At 42.5% G+C, this 24127-nt stretch overlaps 2 protein-coding genes across 5 annotated transcripts in view; both read left to right on the plus strand.

Moving 5' to 3' along the window:
- The window catches only part of grk3 (G protein-coupled receptor kinase 3), a 119911-nt gene extending 118516 nt beyond the window's left edge, over positions 1-1395 (plus strand). Inside the window, exons 20-21 of the mRNA XM_054736904.2 lie at positions 825-938; positions 1021-1395. Coding sequence (XP_054592879.1) covers positions 825-938; positions 1021-1182 — 276 coding nt within the window. The 3' untranslated portion in view covers positions 1183-1395. The remainder of the gene's footprint in view (positions 1-824; positions 939-1020) is intronic.
- A 7533-nt stretch (positions 1396-8928) lies between these two features.
- The window catches only part of LOC107396328 (unconventional myosin-XVIIIb), a 60102-nt gene continuing 44903 nt past the window's right edge, over positions 8929-24127 (plus strand). For all 4 annotated transcript variants that reach the window (XM_070552204.1, XM_070552205.1, XM_070552206.1 and 1 more), the window contains exons 1-12: positions 8929-9066; positions 13730-13877; positions 15663-15808; positions 17218-17583; positions 18468-18531; positions 19190-19302; positions 19754-19921; positions 20002-20212; positions 20687-20829; positions 20925-21025; positions 22429-22492; positions 23747-23891. In XM_070552204.1, the coding sequence (XP_070408305.1) occupies positions 13841-13877; positions 15663-15808; positions 17218-17583; positions 18468-18531; positions 19190-19302; positions 19754-19921; positions 20002-20212; positions 20687-20829; positions 20925-21025; positions 22429-22492; positions 23747-23891 (1558 nt within the window). In that variant the 5' untranslated portion in view covers positions 8929-9066; positions 13730-13840. The remainder of the gene's footprint in view (positions 9067-13729; positions 13878-15662; positions 15809-17217; positions 17584-18467; positions 18532-19189; positions 19303-19753; positions 19922-20001; positions 20213-20686; positions 20830-20924; positions 21026-22428; positions 22493-23746; positions 23892-24127) is intronic.

The raw sequence follows: 24127 nt of genomic DNA on the forward strand, positions 1-24127 counted from the left end.
TCTCTGCACACAAACAAGAAAAGCAAATAATGGGCAGCCATGACGAAAAGGCTAGCTGAAACACCAATAAGGGGCAGCATTATCAAGTCAAGTCCACATGACCAGTTCTTTCTCCAGTTTTCTAGATTTAGTGTTTTTCTTTTGTTATGTTTTTAAACCACCTCAGACAGGCTTAAAGCTTCTGTTCTGCAGCTGTTGTAGTTCCACATAACCTGTTTGCCAAGAACAGACCCCAGAAAACATTTGTATTTCTTAAAAATGTGTTTGGGACACTGGTTGTTTCTTTTAAAAGTTAGAATTTCTATCCTACTTGTTGTAGATGGCCTCCTCTGTTCAGAGGAGTGGTTTACGTGTTTCAGAACCGACGAGGTTACAGCTCGTCTGAGTTCAGCTAAGACCAAAGTATGTTCATCTCAAAGCTGCTCCAGATTTCATAGTGACGCGACCCTGTAACCCTTCAGACTACCATCAGTCTGACATAGAAGGTAAACAGCAGCAGCAGTGAAATGGATGAGCAGGGCTCACTAGGAGCAGTTTCAGGCAGAGCGAGGTCTAGCTAGCATCGGTCCTGAAGGACTAAATATCCTCAGCTGTTGGTCTTTTATGAGGAAAAGTTCTTTTTTTTTTCCAGGTTTGTCAAATTCTTTGTTCTCACTGAGTTTTTAGACTTATTTAAAAGGCCAACAATAGAAAAAGTTAAGCTGAAATATTTGTACGTTCTGTTTTAGCATCAGTGCTAATCACATGATAAACACCACATGGGCGTTGTCTGACTGGTTCTGGTTTTTAAAGGCGTTGAAATATTTTTGGGATTTTTTTCACAGCAAAACCTGCTGACAATGGAGCAGATTGTGTCGGTGGAAGAAACACAGATTAAAGATAAGAAGTGTATCCTGCTGCGCATCAAAGGAGGGAAGCAGTTTGTTCTGCAGTGTGAGGTGAGCCCTCTGTCCAGTGTTGGTTTCTGAGCCGTGTGGGTCAGAACCGATGTGACGGTTCTGTTTGCTGATGTGTCCTCAGAGCGACCCGGAGTTTGTGCAGTGGAAGAAGGAGCTGACGGAGGCCTTCACAGAGGCCCAGAAGCTGCTGCGCCGTGCCCCCAAGGTCATCGGGAAAGGTCGAGCGGGTGTGGTGGAGCTCTCCAAACCTCCCCTCACACACCGTAACAGCAATGGCCTGTGAACACACACACACACACACATTTATATAAATATACACACACTTTAACACAAACTTCATCACTGCAAGACATCTGTTATGACTTCCCCACGACGCCTAGCAGTGTGTACAGACCCAGCAACCCCACCCCCAAACACACACACCCCACATGATGACCAATCACAGGAGATTTCATCATTTCATTTGAATATTTCATCCAGTCACAGAAGGAAGGAGGAATTCCAGGAGAGAGTTCAGTATGGGGGTGCTTTGGCAGCTCAATCCGATCCTTGCTCAGCCCCCCCCCCCCCCCCCCCCCCCACACACACACACATATCCACCTCCACCTGCTCTGTGTAGATCACATGACCAGTACTCTCTGATTTACATGGAGCACCGTGGCAACCTGAATAAGTCCTCCAATAGAAACAGAAATGAATTAAGTCCAGAGCATGAGATCCCCCACTTACCCACCTCCCCATCTCTATCTGAGCATAGGTGGCTGGACCGCTGCGGGGAACACACACACACACACACACTGCTGCTCCTCTGGATCATCCCTCCATCACACCGTAACTCCTTGATGTGTGCCAAGTGCCAACATGGATATTTTACTTGAGTCACCTGAGCAGCCAAGAGGCCCTGCCCCCTCTCTCCACCTGCAACAAAGAGGAGGTGGGGGAGGTATCGCTAGCTGCAGCTGATCATTCCAGTCCAGGAAACAGGAAGGACCACAGACTCTTTACAGATTGGTCCCTATTCAGCCCGTTACCATGGAGACTGAGATTCCATTGGCTGTCAAACAGCAGCCTGTTGCTATGGGAACTGTGGAGACCAGCGTACCTGGGGATCCACGCACGACACTGTACCTAATGTGTATGAAGTCAGGGTGGGTGGGACCTCTGATTGTGGGCGGGGCCTATGAGTGTATATAAGCAAACCTTTTCTCTGTGCATCTCCAGTGTTGTAGTCCTTGTGTTTGTTTGCATCTTTAGAAAGCTCCGTCCTTCCGACCGTCTCTCCAGGCTTTGAGTCAGACGAGGGCTTTGGGTTTATCCTGCCGGGGGGGTGGGGGGGTGGGGGTGGGGGGGTATGAACAGACTGGTGTCAGACCGCTTTCACAAACACACCTATACACACACACCCCAAACATTTTACACGTTCTCACGGCTTCTATGATGGACAGTGTTTAGGGAGGAAGAGGAGGAGCTCAAAAGGAAATGTCTCCCCTCAAGTGCACAGAGTTATGGTAGCAAATTAGATTCATGCTAGATTATCTATAAAATCCAGAGATTAAAGTCATTCACAGACTAGTGAAACCTGAGTGATTAAAGGCCTGAATGTACATGAATTAAATTCTATTTCAGTTAAAAAAAACTGCAAAACTTGCATGCTTACTGAAATAGACTTTTAAATCTGCCAGGACTCAATAACTGTTTTTTGCAGAATAAAGCCAGAAAAATACAACATAGAGAACACTCAGGTGTTCGTGTAACTTTAGTTTGTAAGAAAATGATTGCTTTAATGAAAGAGTATTTCAGAGTGTTTTAATTACAAAAGTATCAGGCTACCTAAAGTCATGTATCGGTTCTTTCCCATCACACCCAGTTGTTTTATTTTTGTTTATTTTTTCAATTCTAAAAGTTTTTATTTTTAAATATGGACTGGTCCAAATATGTCTCTGCTACAGTTAAACTGTTTTACATACAATCCTTTAAAAAATCTTTTTCACTCTTTTTGTACTCTGACCTGCATCACCGACTACATTTCCCAGAAGGTTCCTGTGTTCTCCCAAACGGAGCATCACTGTTAGAGGGGACAGTTCAAACTGCTCGTTAGATTCAAACATAATAATCTGATCCCAGATCAGAAACAATTGAACGCGCTGGGTGTTTTTGCTTTAAACAGTCTGACGTTGTGATTTTCCCTCTGGGAATCTGATCCAGGAAGTGAAGTGTCCTGTCACATTCTGGACTTCTTTAGATTTTTCTCAGGTCCAGTTGGTACCAGAATTAAGAGTGAGCATACCAGCTATGTGTTTAAAACCAGGGGCAGGTTCTTCCTTTTGTCTCACTGTATTATTATTTAATTCTCACACACAAATCAAATAGTCTTTTATTAAGTTTATTTTTGTATCAAATGCTTGTTGGCACCTCTTCTTTTCATGTATTTTCCATCCATTCTGCTGTGGGGGTCCACCTTTACGGGGAGTCAAAAATACCATTTTCACTTGGCAGGTTTTCCAGCAGACTCTGAGTTATGCTTTGAGAGTTGGACGTCCCAAAAATGTGGCTGCAATGAGTTTGGAAAAAAAAAGCAGACATTAATAGTCGGTTTACCTCCTGTTAGTTTTCAGGGTGGAGTTTTCCTCCTTTTTCCTGTTTTTATTCAGTTTGCAATGAAGTGAATTATTATTATTATTATTTTTTTTTTTTTTTACTTTTATTTTTATGACCGTGGGGTTTGTGGTTCCACTCAGACCTGGTCTCGGTTTGCTCACCTGAAGAACATGAAGTCCCAACGTAAAAGATGAGCAGCAGCAGGAGGAGTTGTTTGTAATTTCAGGGTTTTTATTTCACATGCAGGACTTGTCTGTGACGTCCAGGCATGTCTGTAACACCAGGCGCTTGGTGGGAAAACGTTGTGGTGACCTTTTTAATATTAAGCCTTTACGTCACGAGGAGATCTGATTGTTCTACAGAGAAATGTTGTCTTTTATTTTTGTAAACCAAAATGGGTTTTTATTGTTTCCTTTGAAATTTGTGTTGTTGCACCTTTTTAGCCCGATGTGTTACTTACTGGTTGTTAAATGTGCCAAATAATTCCTGAAGAGTGAGTGGAAAGCAATGGGAAGCTGGAACTTTGGACCTTCTCGACATGGACACAGCCAAGGCAAATGGAGACACTTCACTTCACCTCACACACACACACCCACACACATATTACATAGGATGTCGATAGAAGAGTACAAAGCTGTGACCAAACTTTCGTCCATTGCTGTGTGGGTGTGCAAGCCTATGTGAGCTTCATTAACACCTGTGGTCATTCAGTTGACTTTTTTAATTTTTTTATGTCACACACACATTATCTGCTCACACACGTGCAACACAATAAAGGTGGCATATAGGAAAAAAAATCTAAGTATATATAAATATATGTGTATAAGAAATGACAAAACGCTCTAGGTTTATTTAAAGATTTTAATGTAGAAATGAACTTGTTGAGGGGAGCTCGGGTTTCCATGTGAGTGTAACTGTTTGTAGTGAAGACTTCAGCTCAACTCTTGCACATAAAGACTTATTAGAGATGTTGTACCTGCAAGTTGCGGATGATTATTTTTGTTGGAACGCCGGACTCTGCTCTTTCATATTTATTGTGTGCGTGGGGAGCCTGCTGTGCCTCTCCTCCACCAGTTGGAGCTGTATAAACCCCTCTGGTTTACACCTGTCAGATATTCTTCTTTTTGTTTCATATGCCACAAATACTACTGCTTTTGGGTTCATGAAATGACTGTCATAATAATACTGATATATGATGATATTCAGTGATTATTAAAGAGTTTTTATTTCTAAGAATGTTTTTGTTTCAGAGACAGGTAGGACGTTGCGTGCTGGACTGCTTGTAAAATCAGTTCATGAATAAAAAATACTTTTTTCGTGGTGCTTCTTGTCAAGTCTGATTTGTTTATTTTTTTTTAATAGTCTGCATTACTTCAGTGTTTGTCACATGACCACCAAAAAGAAATGAGTTCCAAATTCTGCTGTCTGCTGCCACTCTACGGCAGCAGTGCTGATCTAAGCGATTCTGGGTTTTCATTTATTTTTTGCCCTGAGCATGATTTGTAAGGCATTAGTTCCTGCCAGAGGCCACTGCAAATGATTAAATGGGTTTTCAACACCTTTAAAGAGACAATGTGTAGTTTTTACTGTTAATGTCGGGAAATATCCATTGAAATGTTGTTGAAAATTAATGAAATGATGCCCAGTTGTAACATGTAACCATATAAATCAGGTCTGAAATACACGGGAGCGGGTCTAAGTCTCTGGGTGATGCCTTATTAGACACAGTTTCCATCTATGGGAGCCTGTGAGGACAAAACGCATTTACTGATTAGTAACAAACTCCACTCAAACGTTTTACACATTTACCTCATCACTCGTTGCCAGTAATGAAAGGGAGTCTGATGTGCTTGTCCTTTTGCTGGAAGTTGTGCTCCCAGGAGTTTTTGACCCTAATGGCCATCTCTTGGTAAGAACACACAAATACAACTTGTTTGCAATGATTTAGATATGTACTACCCCCTATCTCCAGGGATAACACACGCTGTCACTTTAAAACAGAAATTCTGAGTTTTTGTCACCAACAATCCAGGGAGACATGTCTACAGGCCACAGGTTTTTTTACACAGGTGCTTTACCATCGATTTTATAAACAATGTTTTCAAATACTATCAATGGCTGTGTCTCAATTCAGGGTCTGCATCCTTCGAAGGACCCGGCCTACTCGGCCGACGTGGGCTGGGTCCTCCGTCGGCCGGGTAGACCGGATGTTAACGGCTGTGAATTTGGACAGGCCTAGCCTTCATGAATTCCCGCCTCTCCCTCGGCGAACGTTCCGTCGCCTAGCAACCGTGGAACCGCTGAGCAGAAGGGAGAAGGAACTTTAAACGATGGAGCTCGACGTTTTATTTAGATCTTTAATAATTTCCTTGACTGTTGGAGAGCTAATTCGGAGAAAATACTTTCGACAAGCTGAGCAAAGATGTGATAATAGTTTTTAATACTTTCTAAGGGTCTTAATTTGACCAAAGCCGATTTATCACCTTTTAAGACTTTTCAGACCCAGCGGGATACCCTCTAGTAAACAATTCTCATTTGTAAACCAAAATAAAATTCAAGAGTTTAATGCAGACCTGATTTTATTTAGATATTTCTTTTATATGTACATGTTTAATCTTTCTTAACCGTTATTTCTAGTAAAGTAAAAAGCTGTCAAAGTTCTCCCTTCTCTCCTGTGCTCTCTGCTGCTCTGCCTCCCTCTGCAGCCTCAATTCCTCCCAGATCAGCTCCAGATGCTGGTCATCGCTGTCACCTTCCCCTGGATGCCCATTTTCTCCAGAATAGTCTTAACAAACATGTAAGAAAAGAAACAGGAAGAGAAAGGAGGACAACGGGTTATTCCTTTCATGTTTTCGCAGAAAAAACTAAACTTAAAATATGAGATGTTATTGTACCTCCATGCCACAGCCGCCGAATACTTTGCTCCGGTGATCATGTGGTCCATCTCCGCCCTAAGCTTAATAAATTCCCTGGTTTTCTCTTTTGTCCCTAAAATACAAACTTCTATTAAAATCAGGGGGAAAACGTAGCGGGAGAAGTACGACACCGAGCGGCCGAACATACGAGCCGAGACCGTAATACAAGCACTTCTACTGTAACATTTCTAACTAAAATAACGTTCATGTATCACAAAAAGTCCTTAACCTAACAGTTTTCAAGTTTATACTGACATTTATATGCGCAATCCTCTCCGACAGCTCCCACTTCACTGTCCGCCGTTTTTCTGCTGGCCGGCCTGCAAGGGAAATGCTACCTATTGAAGGATACACCCGACCCATCCTTCATTCAGGCGAAAAGAAGGCCGCATTCGTCGACCGCATTTGAAGGAGTCTTCGAATTGGGACAGGCCTAGTCGCGGCGCTGTGACGTAACCGGCCGACGAATCCGGCCGATGTAGGATGCAGACCCTGAATTGAGACACAGCCTCTGACTGGTGCTTGTTAAGAATCATGTGACATTGTTGAAAATCGTTTCCTACACCTATCTTCTTCATTAGCCTCTGAAAGGAAAAGGGTATGAAAAGCTTGACATCTTTGCTCATGATGGGGAAGGCTGTTGTTTTAGCATCCAGAATCAGCAGAGGGCGTTTGGCTAGTAGACGCTAACCGTTAGCATTGGCAAGTCACCACATGGCAGAACTCCTCCAGACTTGTGTTATTTGTGGAGATATAACATAAGTGTTGCATAGCAAAAAGTAAGTAGTAGAGTAGTGTTGCTGTTATCCAATCTGAGGCTAGATGTCAGGATATAAGGCTCCATATGCTGTCGTATAAAGCTCTCATCTGATGTTGCAGACTTGTCTATGTAGATGCAGGCTTTTTTGCCCCGAGTGTGCCTTGCAAGGTGTTTTCTCCTACCAGAGACCACTACAAATGTATTGATTAAATGAGTTTCCCCACACCTTGAAACATTTTCACTGGTTGTTCAAACTGAGCCCACTTCCTTTTCCTGATGCTTTGCTCTACTGGTTCGAACCCAGGCTTGTTCTGTCCAGGCAACCACCCTCACCTGCTACCCAACACTGCTTATGCCCTTCACCACATCCCTCAGGTAGTTTTATCTTCTTCAGCCTGGACCCAGCCCAACCCAAGGAGTTCAACCATCAGGTGAGAGTGGACAAACACTACTCCAAGGTCACCTGTCCTTAGTGGCTGTCCTCCACCAAAGTCCTTTATCTGCTCCCGGCCCTGAGACCTTTGCCATGAGAGACACAACCAGGGGTTGATGTCCTAGTCAAGACGATCTCCCCAGGGTCATTGGCGTAGTCAAACCTCTCCATTGTGGTAAGAGTGATTCAGAGGAGATCTACTCTGGCACAGCTGATGTAAGTGTAGAAAGTAGATCAACACTTGAGATTGGGAGCTGGGGTTTTCTATACTGATGCCCGTAATTAATTTGCACAGTGTTGATTTCTTTCTTTCTTTCTTTTTTATAAAAAGGGTTTACGATTTGAGAGAATTGTAATAAAAGGCTCTGTTTGGCTGTGGGTAAATTTCTTCAAAATACAAAATGCTATATAAATGTATGTAAAAATGTTTAATTAGGTGCTCTTTTCATTAGATTTCATTCGTTTTCTGTCATAATGCCATGCACTGAATTGCTTATTTGAATAATTCAGACCATCTAAGGAAAAAGATAAATGTGTGCAGAATGATGCGAGAAGAGCCTTCTTACAATAAATAAAACAAGAAGACATCACTTTAAAAACACGTCAAATAGAATCAAGCCAGCATAAGTTATGAATGTAAACACTTTCTGTTACAGTCCGTTCCTCCCAGAGACCAGTAGACTCCTCCTCCTCGCCCCTCTCTCCTTCAGCTGGAGCTGTCAATCAAAGTGGACAGCTGATGCAGTGTGCCTTCTGGTTCTGCTGGGAACAGCCGGCTCTCCGAAGGCTCCAGGAGCCAGGTCTGCTCTTTGCCAGCGGTCCTGCTGAGGCCTCGCTCACAATCAGAGATCTTTAATGTTTCTCCTGACTACAGGAGTCACATTAGCAGTCCTAAAACCAACATTCAAAGCTCTTTGGTTTAATGGAATCGAGTTTATTTTAGGAATTTTTATTGGTTGACTGTTTATTTTTCTAGTTTATAAAATAAAGTAAGAGTTTGTAGGATTAACAGGTTATTTTTTCTTCAGCTACTTAAACGTGAGTCTGCTGCCTGTTTACGGTGATGGCATTTGGTGAAACTTGGATTGTGAACTAAAGCAAATAAAAACAACAGCAGGGTTTTATGAACCACAGTAAAGGTTCGGTGTAACGTCTCTTTCTGTTCTCCAAACAGGGTTGTGTCTTATCCCTCCACCCTCAGATATTTATAGAGGGGTCGTCTGTCAGCTCGGCCATGCTGCTTATCTGACTGTGTGTGTGTGTGTGTGTCTATTTCTGACTGATTGCTCCATTCCCCTTCCGTCAGTTGTACCCAGGGGGAGTGTGTGGTGTAGTTGTGTGACGGTGGGACCCTTTCTAGGCCCTAGCAGGATTTGCCACCAGGCTTCTGGATCTCCGAGGCGATTCTTCAGGAAGGTTTTCCGTGTTTGTGTTCTGTCTCGTCTACACACACGTTTAAAGGTAAAGACACTCTCTAGGGTTAATTTCTACATGGTTATTTGGGGCTGATGGTGACTGAGATGTGATATTGGCCTCAGGCAGGTCGTAACACCAGTTCAGTCTCCTTTGAATGAATCAGCCCTCTGTTTTGGATTTTTTATTTATTTTTTTATATCTGATGATCAGATACAGGACTTTTCTTTTAGTCCTTACAGCCGTGCTTGTTCATTTATGTGATTGACAGATTAACCCCAGTGTCACTATCTCAGCTGAGATGTAAAATTATTGTAGACCTGTTCACTGACAAAACCTTCTCTAAAGATGTGAACACAGAGATTTTTTAAAGGTAGTGGACGCTTGTCCTAGTCTTGGTTACCTTCATTGTTTTTGTGATTGGATAAATTGATCACACATGCCTGTATATGCCAGTGGTTTGATGTCCATCTCACGTCCCAGAATTAGATCAGAAAGATAAAACTACAAGATGGAAACTTGAGAGGATTTGAATAAACAACACTGATAAAATGTGACTTGTTTGGTGAGAAACACCAAGGTCTAACAGTGAGATGCACAAATTAGTTTAATAGATTGTTATAGATTGAGGGAATAGGACAGGAAGTCTTGATTAGTGAGAACTAGAAATTCTACTTTTAGACCTCAGACTAAACTTAGACCTATAAAGATGTACGTTGAGTTTAGAGATAATCAGCATGAGATGTTAATTGAAATAAAAGCCATTGTTTTAATCCCACATCTTACAGATGTGGACAAAATTATTGGTAACTTTCAGTCAATGAAAGAAAAACCCACAATGGTCACAGAAATAACTTGAGTCTGTCTAAAGTAATAATAAATAAAAAATTCTATGAAATTTATCCAATCACAGTCAGACATTGCTTTTCAAACATTCTTCAAAAGAGTTATTAAAAAAATAATAATAAACTCATGGAACAGACCTGGTACCCCTAAAAAAAGACTGAAAATAATGTGACCAAAGGGACTTCTTAGTTCAAGGTGTGTCTGCTAATTAACATATCAGGTGTCTACAATCTTGTAATCAGTCAGTGGGCCTATATGTATAGGGCTCCAGGTAGTTACTGTGTTGTTTGGTGACATGGTGTGTACCACACTCAGCATGGACCAGAGGAAGCAAAGGAAAGAGTTTTCTCAGGAGATTAGAAAGAAAGTGATAGAAAAGCATGTTAAAGTGCTGTAAGACTATCTCCAAGCAGCTTGATGTTCCTTTGACTACAGTTTCACATGCTTTTCATAAATTTAAGATCCATGGGACTTTAGATTACCTCCCTGGATGTGCCCACAGGAGGAAAATTTATGACAAATCAAAGAAATGGATAATCTAAATGGTAACAAAAGAGCCCAAAAAAATGTCTAAATAGATCCAAGGTGAACATCAAGCTCAAGGATTACATCAGCGTCAGATTGCACCATCCGTCGTTGTTTGTGCCAAAGTGGACTACATAGGAGACAACCAAGGAGGACACCATGGTTGAGCACAAATCATAAAAAAGCCAGCCTGCAATATGTCAAACTACATGTTGACAAGTTGCAAAGCTTCTGGGAGAAGGTTATATGGACAGATGAGACGAGGTACATCAGCTCGATGTTCACACATGGAAAAATGAAGCATATCAAGAAAAGAACACTGTCCTTACAGTCAAACATGGAGGAGGTTCTGTTATGTTTGGCCTTCTATGAGTCCCAACTTCAATCCTATTGACAATCTTTGGAAGGAGCTGAAATGTGCCGTCTGGAAAAGGAGCCCTTAAAACCTTAAACAACTGGAGCAGTTTGGTCATGAGGAGTGGGCCAAAATACCCGCTGAGAGGTGCAAAAGTCTCATTGACAGTTGCATGAATCGTTTGATTGCAGCAATTGCCTCAAAAGGTTGTGAATCAACATATAAAGTTAGGGGTACCATCATCGTTGTCCAGGCCTGTTCCATGAGTTTATTTTTTGAATAATATCATTGAAGCATGGTTGAAAAGCAATGTCTGACTTTCAGTGGTTACATTTCATAGAATGTTTATTTACTATTAATTTAGTCAGATTCAAGTTATTTCTGTGACCATTGTGGGTTTTTCGTTCATTGGCCAAAGGGTTCCAACAGTTGTGTCCACTTCTGTACACGTATACATTTAACTGACCATTATTTGTGTCTCTGGTGTCACTTTTAGTATCATCTGCTTCCTGAAGACCAAATCGTTAAGTCTTGCTTTGATACAAAACTGATATTTGGTGGATTTCTACTTTGAGTAAACCTGTGTCTGAAGTTGTTCCTGGGATCTGTTGGACCACCTCTCCCAGTACGGGGGTCGCAACCTCAAGCGCTCCAATACCCAGCTGCTCCACTGCAGCCTTGACTTTCCACAACATCTCTTTTTTGTCTTTCAGCTGATGGGATTTCTCAAGTTTCTTCCTGATAAAACATCTGTTACCATGATCTTGTTCTGCTCTTTGTTGATCACCGTGATGTTTGCTTGATTGGCAATAACCTGTCAGTCTCAGTCTGGAAGTCTCCTCTGCCTTGTCCTTCCTTGCTGAGGATTCTCCCACTTAGACTTTGGAACCTCCTGTTCATACTCAACACAGATGTTCTTGCTCACCATTCCAGCCCCTTGGCTGTGGCGTTTCATGTAGGCATTGTCTGCTTGTATCTTATGTCCCGCTGTTATGTGATGAACTGTGTCAAGAGCATCTTTGTTCAGCCTGCATCTTGGGCCCTGTCTGGTGTGGTAGACCCTGCTGCCTAACACTTAGCGGTTCATCACTGGGGGGTTTCTTACAGATGTTCTCCAGTGTCTTTGTTGTGTCACCATGTGGTATTGTGGTTCTGACACTCATTAGTCCTCGACCTTCCTCCTTTCTTGGTGCCAAGGTAACGTGAGTTTTCTTGTCTTCCCTTTATCTCCCTCATGGCTAGGCCACTCAAAAACATTGGTCTGAAACAGTTTTCATCACTTAAGAAATATCTCCAAACTGTGAAGGTTGGTCTCAAAACATGAACTTGAAATGGTCATCCATGCCTTTATCTCCTCCCGTCTACATTACTGTAACACACCTTTCACATTTTTTAACATAAAAGCCCTGGACCGCCTTCAGATGGTCCAGAACTCTGCGAGGCTCCTAACTGGAGCAAACCGAAGAGCACACATCACTCCTATTCTAATGTCTCTGCACTGGTTACCCGTTAACTTTAGAGTTCATTTTAGAGTCCTGACTATAACTTTCAATGCTCTCCATGGTCAAACCCCTCCATATATTACTGAGCTGTTAAAGCCTTATGCTCCAACCCGAGCCCTCAGGTCCACATACCAGAACCTTATAGAAGTTCCCAAAGCCAGATATAAAAGTCGAGGTGATCGTTCCTTCCAGCCTGTTGCACCTTGACTTTGGAATGATCTTTCTTTATCCTTACGTAGCATTGAGAGTCTGGACACTTTTATAAAACAGCTAAAGACCCTTTTATTTAAAGCTGCTTTTACGTAAAGCTTTTATTTTCTTATTTTTAACTCAAATTTGTAATCTTCTTTCATCTGTTTGTGAAATTTTATAATTATATGACATTTTATCTGATGTTAATCTATTTCTATTTAGAGATCATTATGATTTTATGACTTTTTTATTTTGCTTCGATCTATGTGAAGCACTTTGTGATTCTAAGTCTGTGATGAGTGCTATATAAATAAAAGTTACTTGCTCAAGGACACAACAACAGATATCTCTGCCCAGGATTGAACCTGCAACCTTCCAATTACTAGACAACCTTCTCTACCTCCTGAACTACTGCTGCCCTACAAATGTGATGGTTTGCATGTGCATACGTGTTGATGGCTTTAACTTTGTTCTTATTCAGCTGGCTCTTCAGGACCTGCCATTCAATTATAAGGTTGACCTGAACATCTGAAAGGTTGCCTTCAGGTAGTTCAGCCTACTCAGTTTTGATCACCTTGGATATCGTCTGATCAGTTTTCCAGTCTGAAGGACATTCCAGTATCTTTGCTGCCCATCCTGGTGAGGTGGGTCTGGGAGTCGATCTTAAAGCTTGATGTCATCCATGTAGATGAGATGACCACTCCAGTCTGGAACCGGTATCCATAGCCATGTTTAGATGTAATCTAGCTGAGGGGGTTCAGGTCCACACAGAACAGCGGTGGGGAAAGAGCAGCACCTTCGTTTATCCCCTTAACGCCGGTTGTTGCTACTTTGCATCAAACCTGCAATTGCTTCAAATGCAACCAAGATACCCCATGTACCTGAAATAAAATACACAGGTGAAAAACTTTTTCATAATTGAAAACAAGTTCAGGCGCTAAGGGGATATGCCACACTTGATGCGATCAGTTGTTCCAGATGTTCAGTCCCAGGTGTGTAACTTGGCTCCTGATGGACAGATCCTGGATGACCTTCACCAACTCCTGGATGAGGAGTAGGATGTTGTTTCACAGCAACATGTGGCCATTCTGGTGACAAAGCACTTTGGAGCCCAGCGCTACACAATATCCATTTTTTAAAGAGAGGATGAAGATAGTTTGTTAAAACCATAATGAAGCTTGGTGGACTCATTGTTGTGCACCATCTCTGTAACGTCTAATGAATGTAATCAGCTCAGCTGTTTCAGACATTGTAACTTTTCTCTTCTCTACCTACTTCTCTCCACTGTCAGGTTGTGTCCCACTGCACACACACACCCCCGTCCACCACTGGCTGACATCGCTGTGACAACCTCCACGCCTCCCTCCTCACAGAGCACCACTGAGCCCTTTCCTCACCCACTATGGCCCTGTCCTCACGCTTAAAACTGTGGGAGCAGAAGGGAGGTGCAGAGCTACTGCATGCTGCATTAACTCACACACTAATCACAAACCATATCTCTCTGTGTGTGTGTGTGTGTGTGTTAGAGAAAGTAGCATTGATCTCTAAATGAGTGAATCTGTTCTAACCCTGAGTCATTGTGGTGTCTCACTGTGAAGCATCTGTGCTGGATGAGTCACCTCTCATGGAGCTCATCTCTGAACATGGCCATCTGACATTCTCAACAATCAACGAGTCACAAGCTGGCCCCACCATGCTAACAGGACTTTGTACAAATTAGTGTAATAATTTAAATGGACATTTCAGCCACTTTGAAGTGTGTATCTCTGCAAAAGTTATGAGTTATACCCATCGTGCCTGCTGCAGATGTCCAAACGTTTGTTCAGAGAAATTTGGATCATGTCGAACACAGCTGATAAGCTACCAGCTAGGTGGAATGCAGCAAAGACCTGAGTGTCTATCTTGAAACATCAGCATTGTTCTAAATCTCAGTGTTTCATACAGTTTAGGTTTTTTAAACCCTTGCATTGCCGACAGTTTGTCATTTCACTTCTCATTTACATGAAATTCTGTCATTAATTATAATAAATATGGCCAGCAGTAAAATGTAGCAGTTCTGCTGCACCCAGGTGTCAGATCTGACTCATTCATTCATTCATTCATTCATTCATTCATTCATTCATTCATTCCTTCGTTCGTTCATTTAGTCAGTCAGCCAGCCATTGCTTTTACCTGCTTGTTTCTGTTTGGGGCCACAATAAACAGCTCTCCATCTCCAGCAGTTGTGTGAAAACTACATCAAGATTAGTCACCAGTCCATCACTTTCTCACACATGCACCTGCGTGCATACGTGAACACACACACACATACGCACGCACGCACACACGCACGCATGCACGCACACGCACACACACACACACACACACACACACACACACACACACACACACACACACACACACACACACACACACACACACACACACCAAAGAGCCTAATGTACATGTTTTTTTTCTGTGAGAGGACGTTGGACTGCCCGGATAAAAACCACACCTGCACAGGAGGAGACCACACCAGTTCAAACCTCCCCTGCCAGGTTTTGGGGCAAGACTAAATCAGCTGTGTCTCTGTGCAGATTTGGCAGAAATTTCCTAACATTCCAGTCAAATTAACCGTGTAACGCCTGACCCACCAAACCCGTAAAACACCAACCACTTTTGGACAGATTTTTTTTTTACTACACTTTAGCAGGTCTTCACCTTGTGTGATAAATCTGCAAGCAATAGAGTTACCCAGTGTTTTCTTTTCCATTTGCCAGATTAATGCTGAACAACCTAATTTAAGCAGGTTAAGACTTTCATTGTTCTCCTCTTCCTTCGCTCTACATCTGCTCTTGTTTCATTTTCGATGACAGCCGTGTTTAACTGACCCAGGAATCAGAACAGCTGGACATGAACGTGAACCAAACACGGTTACCAGCTAAAATAACTTTATTTATTAGCGTCGCAGAAATGTTGGACAAATATAAGAAAATGCTAACAATAAATCCCCAAAACCTTTACAAAAATACTTGTTAAAAACAAAACAAACTGAGTGGATAAAGCAGAGCCATTGATGATTCAAGCAGATTTACAATCGCCTCCATCCTAAAGATAAAACACCGGTTTTACTGAACTGTGTTACGTCTGAGGAGAGCAGCTTCATGGAGGTGTTGTAGAACTTGTGTGATGTGGTGACTTGTTCCTGTTGACATGGGTTTCCCCTCATCCATCACTCCAACTACAGATAAAGGAGGAGAACAAGCCCGTGGCTGCCGTTGCCTCCCCACCTCCTCTGTCAGCTCTACCAGGAGGTCTCCTCAAGCAGCTCGTCAGAAGCTCGGAGAAAGAGACCAAACACAAAGAGCCGGAGATCAAAGAGGAGAGAGCGGTGAGTCACACGCCTTAACCAAGGCCAAAACCATGCATCATTATTTTACATCCCACAAAACCACAATTACACAGTTAGTACATTCTGTAGGTGGGTGATGGTCATCAGCCAATCTGCATCAGCAAATGCAGACGACGACTAAACATCAGTCAAGTTTACAGACGCGGAGCTACAATCTGAGATTACAGATTATGAATGACAGTTTAAGATTTGAACAAAACCATCATTTCTTTACATAAATTAATAGTGAAACTCTGGTGTGGAAGACAGTAAGTGGGTTCAATACACCGCCTTTAAAGCTGTTATAACAAGTTTGGAAAACTAATTAGCTTTAAACATTTTTTCCATGCCTCTTAACATTCCAACATAATATGGCTATTAATATTTTGTGGACATTAACATTAAAATGAGAAGAATTAATAAAGTTGTTCTCTTGCATTTGTGTAAAAACCTCCACCAATAACACATTTCAGACTGAAATCACCTATTGGACCATCCGGTTGTCGGTCCAATAGGTGATTGCAGTGATGGTCAAACTACTAATGTTTCAACTAGAATAATGTAAATTCGTAGCATCCATCAAATTGATTTTTAAAACACGAGTCGGACTATTCTCCTAGCAAACGTTGAGATAAACACAAGCTAGTTCAGCTGAGAAGCACAAGCTGCATCGTTTACAGGTTGTTTACATGTTCTTACTGTGGCCCAGGTAAATGTAAATTGTGTCTTACATGCAGAAATGCATGAGTCAGGCAGGGACAAAGGGACACATTTTAACTTGATCAAAATAAGTTTTACTTAGAATTTGTATACAAGTCTTTAGTCATCTTTGTGCAGGTTAAAATTTACTCATGAGTCTAAAAAGACACTGGTCCACTTGAATAAAGGCTCGACTTTCATGGACGTCTCCCTGACTCACATTTTGAGCCCTGGCATCATGGTTCAGCGAGACAGAGCAGCATCTCATGCAAGCTGTCCAATGCAGCACGAACGATGTGGCTGCTGAGTTAGTAAAACAGCACCTAGACTGATCTAAAGGACAACAGTGTGTGGGACTCCCTAAGTGAGAACGTTAATGAAGTCAAAATCAAAGACGGAGCAAAATCAGGTCAGACAAAATCCAAAATCAAATATTTTTAGATTTTATTTGATCCAATAAGGTTGGTAAAAATATGAAGCAGATTTTTTATGAACTGTTTAGAACATTTTCACGAAACTATACCAAAATGATTTTTCAACTGCCTTCAATGTCTTTGATCCTTCTTTTGTCCGCCTAAAATATAACATATAAAGTGAACACTCATTTAAGAAATGGTAAGTTAATGAGAAAATAGACATTTAGAGGCTCTGGCAGATTTTTGTCTTGCCCTAGCCTTTGGTAACAGTCAACTTGCTTTTTTCTACTTCAGCCTCACAGACTGAGTGACAACCTGGTGCAGCAGTTTCTGATCCCGGATCAAACTCCTCCAATCCTTGAGGCGGAGATGGCTCTGAGGGCTGAACAACCCAACAACAGTAAACAGAAAAGGTGCCGCTCGGCCCAGTCGGATGACAGGTCCTCGTCTCAGCACCAAAGACTGACTCCAGAACCTGACAGCAAACCGAAAACCAAACAAGACTCGGAGACGCCAAAACCAAAGCAGCTGCTGCAGCAAAAGGAGAAGACAGCTGAGCCACAGAAGGAGGAAGAGAAGAAGAAGAACGGGATGGAGGAAAGGCAGGAGCCAGAGGGGAAACAAGCAGATACGACCATAACTGAACGGGACAGGAAGGAGGTTTGTTGTCACACGTCCAGTTTGTTCATCAGGTATTATTATTATTTAAATGTCTGACTTAAATTTGTATCTGTTTTCTTTTTACACTAATGAGGTCTGTCCAGACTATAGATGCTCTAAAAGACCCGAGGCTCTAATCCCATTGTGGAGCACATAGATGTTGCTTTAATGCTTATGAGCTGGCAAATACAAATACAGTACACATTGAGATTAATTGTCAGTCGGTCTCAATCAGTAAAAACAAAAATTAATATACAAATTTTTTAAATGTTTGTTTTCCAATAAAAACAACTAAAAGCCCTCCCCCAATACATTTTTTAAATTTGAAGTGATATCTACTGGATCAAAAGGCTTCAGCTCTCTTTTCATTAATCTGGTCACATGTGAAGCAGAAAAACAAGCAGTCTCTGAAAGGATCTGGTTTATTCAACCACCCAATCTCATTTAAACATAACGTTAGAGTTCTCATGGTTGGAGGAGTTAATCTCCGCCCTGTGACAGGAGGGTTGCAGGTTCACGCCCCCGCTCAGCCTGTCACAATCAGTGTGTCCTTGAGCAAGACACTGTTCAGAGGGACCAGAGGCACCAGTGTACAGAACCACCTCTGTCAGTGAGCCCCAGTGCAGCTGTAGCTATGATGTAGCTCATCAATCACAGACAGCGTGTGTGTGTGTTTGTGAATGGATGCATGACTCATAAAAGCGATGGTTATTTATCATTATCAAATCCAGTGGTTTGATGATAAAGAGATCCTGAGGTACTTCAGCCAAACACAAGCTGATAAATCACCAGAATGGGAGACTGCATCACTGTGGTGCACTCCAGGTTAGGAGAGTAAATGTACCAACAGAGGAGATATCATCGCTTATCTCATGTTCCTTTAGGTGAAGGATGTTTGGTATGAAGCTGGGACTGTGTGGTATGTCCACAAGGATGGATTCACTCGTGGTGAGTGGAGAGAGAGCATCATAACACACACACACACACGCGCACACGCACGCACACACACGCACGCACGCACGCACGCGACATGCACGCACGCACACACACACACACATCGTCTGATACATTTCTGTCGTTTACATAAAGACACAGGAGGAACTAATAAAACTAAATCTATTTGTGTAACAAACAGGAAGTGATGTTTATGACTGAACAAATGAAAAAATATGTTTCTATTTAAAAACAAAAGGACAGTAAAAGGACAAGTTTGAGCAATTAAGAAATAACTTTACTTAAAAATGCCCAAAATGCAGGTTTGCATTGACTTAAACGTAATCTGATTACTACAGCACTGTTCATGATGTAAACATAGAAACAGACTCTCTTTTTTTTTTCTCTCTCTCTAAATGTTTTGTGTCTGTGGATTAGGATTGTGTCTGTTAATCCAGACACAATCTGTGCTAATCTTCTAGCCCGTTGTCTACATGTCTACATATCATGTTCCACTTTAGTTCCAGGTGCTCGTTTTACTCAGCCAGCTCCTCACTGATCCGTTTAGACCCACACACCCCTGACCTCTGACCTCATTCTTTTACATAGCTGGATGTGTGATATGAATCTAAACTTTGACTGATTCATGTGACTGCACGGGTCATTTGTTCAGCTACCCACATGAAGCCTGATGAAGGAACACCTGAACTCCCAGAAGGCCGAGCGAGGATCCGCCTGGAGACGGACGGATCTCTGCTTGACGTCTCAGAGTACGAGGTGGAGAAGGTAAATCATTCCTTTCATCTCAGTGACATGTATTTTTTCATGTTGTGGGGTTTCTTTATATTTTTTAGCCAATTAGCTTTTATTATTTTGTTTTTGTTGATAATATTGTATTCATTCATTCACTGAATTTTCTTTGACACATTCTCCAAATCATCTGTGGTGTCGTGTCACATCATAGCGTTTTCAACAAAGGTCTAATTTGTAATGTCAGAAAACCCTCTAGGTTTTGGTGCAACAGGCTACATCTGCTTCAGAACAGCGTCTTCCTTTGTAAACACAACACACAGACACCTGCACCATGGCTCTCTAGAGCAGACCTGTCACCTACTGCAGCAGTGTGAAGCTTCAATAAAACATGTAAACATCACAAGGTCACATGTGACCTTCCTGCTGTGGGGACATCAGGTGTAGATGACCTGTAACTAGCTGTCAGAGTCCCTTCCCTCCTTAGTGTAACCCACCAGAGCTGGACCTGTGTGAGGACCTGAGCGACCTTCAGAGAGTCAACGAATGTGGAGTCCTGCATACGCTGACCAGTCGCGCTAAAGCCAACATGATGCTGACCCACGCCGGACCCAACCTGGTTAGCTTGTGGCCCCCCCTGCAGACCCACAGCAAGGTGAACCCAGTCACCCTGATGTTCGTTATGATTCACTCACGGCGGGGCGGTGTGGGCTCAGCCTCTTCCTGTGTTTGCAGACCCCAAAGTCACGGCGAGGCGAATCAGTGTGGGACGCCCCCCCGGCACTGGCTGCTCTGGTCAAAAGAGTGTATTTGTCCATGGTTGGTTCCAGGAGGGACCACAGTGTGTGTGTGCTGGGGCGCAGTGGGACTGGAAAGACCATGGCGTGCCAGGCCTTCACCCACGCCCTCCTGAGACAGGCTGGAACAGCAGGGAAGAGCGTCAGCGGTGAGTCTTCTGTGTCGAAACCATCACTAACGATTCCCCGCTGCAAGAATCACGAGAACATTATTCCCACATCTGTGGCCCCGTTTCCTCCTGGAGTTTTATTTTTCCTGTTTCGTGTGATTTATTTAGTCATTTTTATTTTCTTTACTGTTTTTCTCATCTTAAAAACCAAACATTAACAAAAAGGGAGTGCAGCAGAATGTGCTGAGCTTTTTTAACAGGTGTCAATTACATTTGCTTTGTGATTGGAGCCAAAAGGGAAATTACAATTTTAATAGTGAATCCCTTATCGAGTTTCTATGTAGAAAGCACGAACACTTTCAGTTATCAATTAAATTAAAGTCACACTTAGGTCAGATATTTAATTAAGTAATAATTTAAACCTGACACATCCTGCTTTATGGTGGCTGCTAAAACCTTTTCTAATGGAATCAGATTACATTAGGATCTCACCAACATGTTTTCTTTCCCCAGTGGAGCGTGTGCAGGCCATGTTCACCATCCTCAGGTCTTTTGGTTGTGTGAGCTCACCGCACAGCGACGCCTCATCTCGGTTCGCCATGGTTTTCTCTCTGGACTTTAACCACGCTGGACAGGCTGCTGCTGGACATCTGCAGGCAAGCAGCTCCCCCAGCACACTCATGTAATCAGGCAAACAGCTGCATCCAGGTGTCTCATGTCTTCTCTTCCTCTGTGTGTCTCCTTTGACCAGACCATGAGCTTGGATAAATGGAAGGTGTGTCAGAAAACTAATGAAGAAAGCAACTTCCTGGTCTTCTCTCAGATGTTGGCAGGACTCAACACAGAAATGAGGTGATTTTACTTCCTTTTTATTGTTCATTGGTCATTAATACTGATTGTGTGAATGCATAAACTGTGAAGCACCATTATTGATTCCTGAAGTTACAGTTTTCATTTAAAACTGGTCCTGCAGCTTTGGAAATAACATCCAAATGTGTGACTCAATCAGGAACTGGTTGTGTGACTTTTAGCAAAATTAAATGATAAAATAAGCAAAAAGCACAAAAAAAGTCTGCTAAAGCCCGGTTCACACACCAAGTTCTGACTCGCTCCTTCCTTTCTGACAATCTTATATGATTACCATGATAGCTCTAAAGATAATCTTATCAGATAATCTTACTGTGTGTGGTGTGATATGAGTGCTCTGGTCCACTCCAAAGGATGTTGGGACCACTCTGATTATAAATCTGGGCTTTCACACATGCTAGATGGTTTTGGTCTAATTTTCGGGGACAAACGTGTGTGCTGCCTGTTGAATGTGTCGTTAAGCCAATCAGAAAGTGAGGTAACGTAGGCGAACAGCACTCTCCTTCTTCATCATGTTTAGTTTGTATGATTTCCTACCTGAGTGGGGAATGTTTAGGAGTGAAAGCCGTTTGTGTGTAGTGTGTGGTTTTTGCCTAGTTGCTGCACACCACACTCTGTAGGACCAAAACCGGCACATCCGTGATTATTTACCACCACCCGTGTGGTCTCTCTGGCTTTGAAATCAGCCAAATATGAACCGGGCTTTAATCAACAATAAGATGATGCTTTTTAGTGTAGCAGAGCAGCAGCTCTACTCTGAGCTCCCCTGGAGGATGGAGCTCCTTACTTTATCTGTGAGGCTGAGCCTGCTGGAAGCTCATCCTGCTGCGTGCATCCTGGATTTAATAATTTTGGTCACTATAGAAATCCTGCGTGAGGGTTGGAATGGGGATGAAAGAATTGATTCACCTCAACAGACTGCACCCTAAGCTCTCATCCATCCACCCATATCTCCTGCTCCATCCTAATGCCACTCACCAACATGACACAGGAGACAACGCCTTTGCTTGAGGGGTTTAGGATGATCCTGAAGGATGTTTTTTGTGGGGCGTTAGGGTAGGGATCAGTCTAAGCAATTCAAAGATTTTGATGGTGTAGGACAGCAAACAGGGTATAATCCCTGGAGTAGGGTGACTGAGGCACCCTCCTGTAGACAGGAGTGAGAGGAGGTCTCCTCTGAGAGCTCCTGGTGGTTGGGCATCATGAAGTCACTTCTACAAACTAGCCCATCTGTAGGCAGAAACATTGGTTACAATTTTAACTGGTCACAAAAAGCTGAGATGGAGCAGATAGTAAAATGTCACTGCTCCTGAATCAGGCTGCAGATTTGTCCTTTATACCTGACCTTTAGACATGTCCTCAGTTATTTCTCCTTGGTCTGTCAACAGGACCGAACTGCAGCTCCACCAGCTTCCTGAAGCCAACTCTTTTGGTATCGTTCATCCCACCAAGGTACGGTAGTCTCAGCAGTCTGTGTGGAATGGTAAACGGTCTGTATTGTATAGTGCCTACGATGCTGCCTGGTTTCACAGACAGTACTTAGAATTTGTTTTTTACCTTTCAAAAGTGCAGAAGACAGCGTGGTTGTTGAAGGAGCAATGTGTAAGAATTCTACTGTGAAATAATCACAAAACAGTCTAACGGATCAGTCATGTTGGAAGGAAGTTTATGTTGAAACAGATTTTATTCTCAGCTGGCCGGGGCTTTTCTCCTTTTACAATCTGTGAGCCCCCGGGGGTGCAGAGCCGATGCTGCAGTGCCGACTTTTGTAATTCAACAGCGGCCGGCAAACCGCAGCAGTGTTTTGTAAACAACTGAAGCCAATAAACAGGAGTGACCCAGAAGTTATTTCTTGTATCCCTAAGTAGCCACAGCATCCTTTAGTTTTACTCTGATATCACTTGAAGGCTGGAGGCTAATGTGGAGCTAACAATGCTAATGGTGAATTAGAAAAAAATAATCTGCTCTAAAAATCTCTCAAGGTATTTTTTTTTTCAATTACCAGCAACTCAGCATTACAGTGAAACGTATTTATCTACTTCTTAACCTACTGTGTGCGACCCGTCTTTGCTTGTCATCCAGAGTCTCCTGGCGCTGAGCCGTAGCTGGCACACAGCAGCGTAACGGTTAAGAAAATAACGCTGACACGAATAATTGAAATTCAGGGGAGTGGAGCAGCTGTAAGCTGGAAACGATTTACGTTGAGGTTCAGTCCATATGGATTTCCTCTAAAAGTTTCAAAGATAAGATAAAAAGTCCCAACTGTTGTACCTAAACTTTGGAATCATCTTGCTTTATTTATGCAACAACCTTTCATTTAAAATTGTCTTTACTCAAATCGTTTGTATTTAATTCATCTGTACAACTTTTTTCTGTTTTCTGTTTGTTTTATGGCTCATTTTGGAAAATAATTTTTTTTTGTTTTCTGATTTTTCAGATTTTTAGTTCTGTGAAAAGTGTTATCTAAATGAACTTTACTTACGTAGAAGCTAAACATGTCTGCCCTGTACACACCCATGTTCGAATTGGAGAGTTTCTGTGGTCTGAAAGCTGTTAAAGTGTAGTTTCAGGTTTGAAGTTGCTGACTGAATACGTAATACGACTGAGAGATGAGACACGATCCAGCTGTGTCTGCACCTCATTAGGTGGCTGATTTTCAGAGACAGCCCTGACAGACCTCCAATCCTTCTGCCTGTGTGTTTACAGGTTGAGGAGAAGCAACGAGCGTCTGTCGCCTTCACCAAGCTGCTGACTGCTATGGAAATGTTGGGCTTCTCAGCCAGCGAGCAGAAGGCGATCTGGCATGTTCTGGCTGGTATTTACCATCTGGGAGCTGCTGGGGCCTGTAAAGGTAACACAGATTCATCAGCAGCATCAATCACTAATAACCGTCCTCCATGAACACAGATCTGTATTTCTGCTGGCGTGAGGACCATCTTGGTGAAAAGGTTTTCACACACATAGCAAACCCTGGCAGCCTGAGGAACTTTTATCATGTTGGGAGTGCATGAATCATGCACCACTTAAGTGCACACTCAAAGCAGACCAGAACTCCAGAGGTTTGTCTGGAAGTGCATCTTTATGGGC

The sequence above is a fragment of the Nothobranchius furzeri genome, chromosome 6 (assembly GCF_043380555.1).
Source record: "Nothobranchius furzeri strain GRZ-AD chromosome 6, NfurGRZ-RIMD1, whole genome shotgun sequence".
Classification (NCBI taxonomy): domain Eukaryota; kingdom Metazoa; phylum Chordata; class Actinopteri; order Cyprinodontiformes; family Nothobranchiidae; genus Nothobranchius; species Nothobranchius furzeri.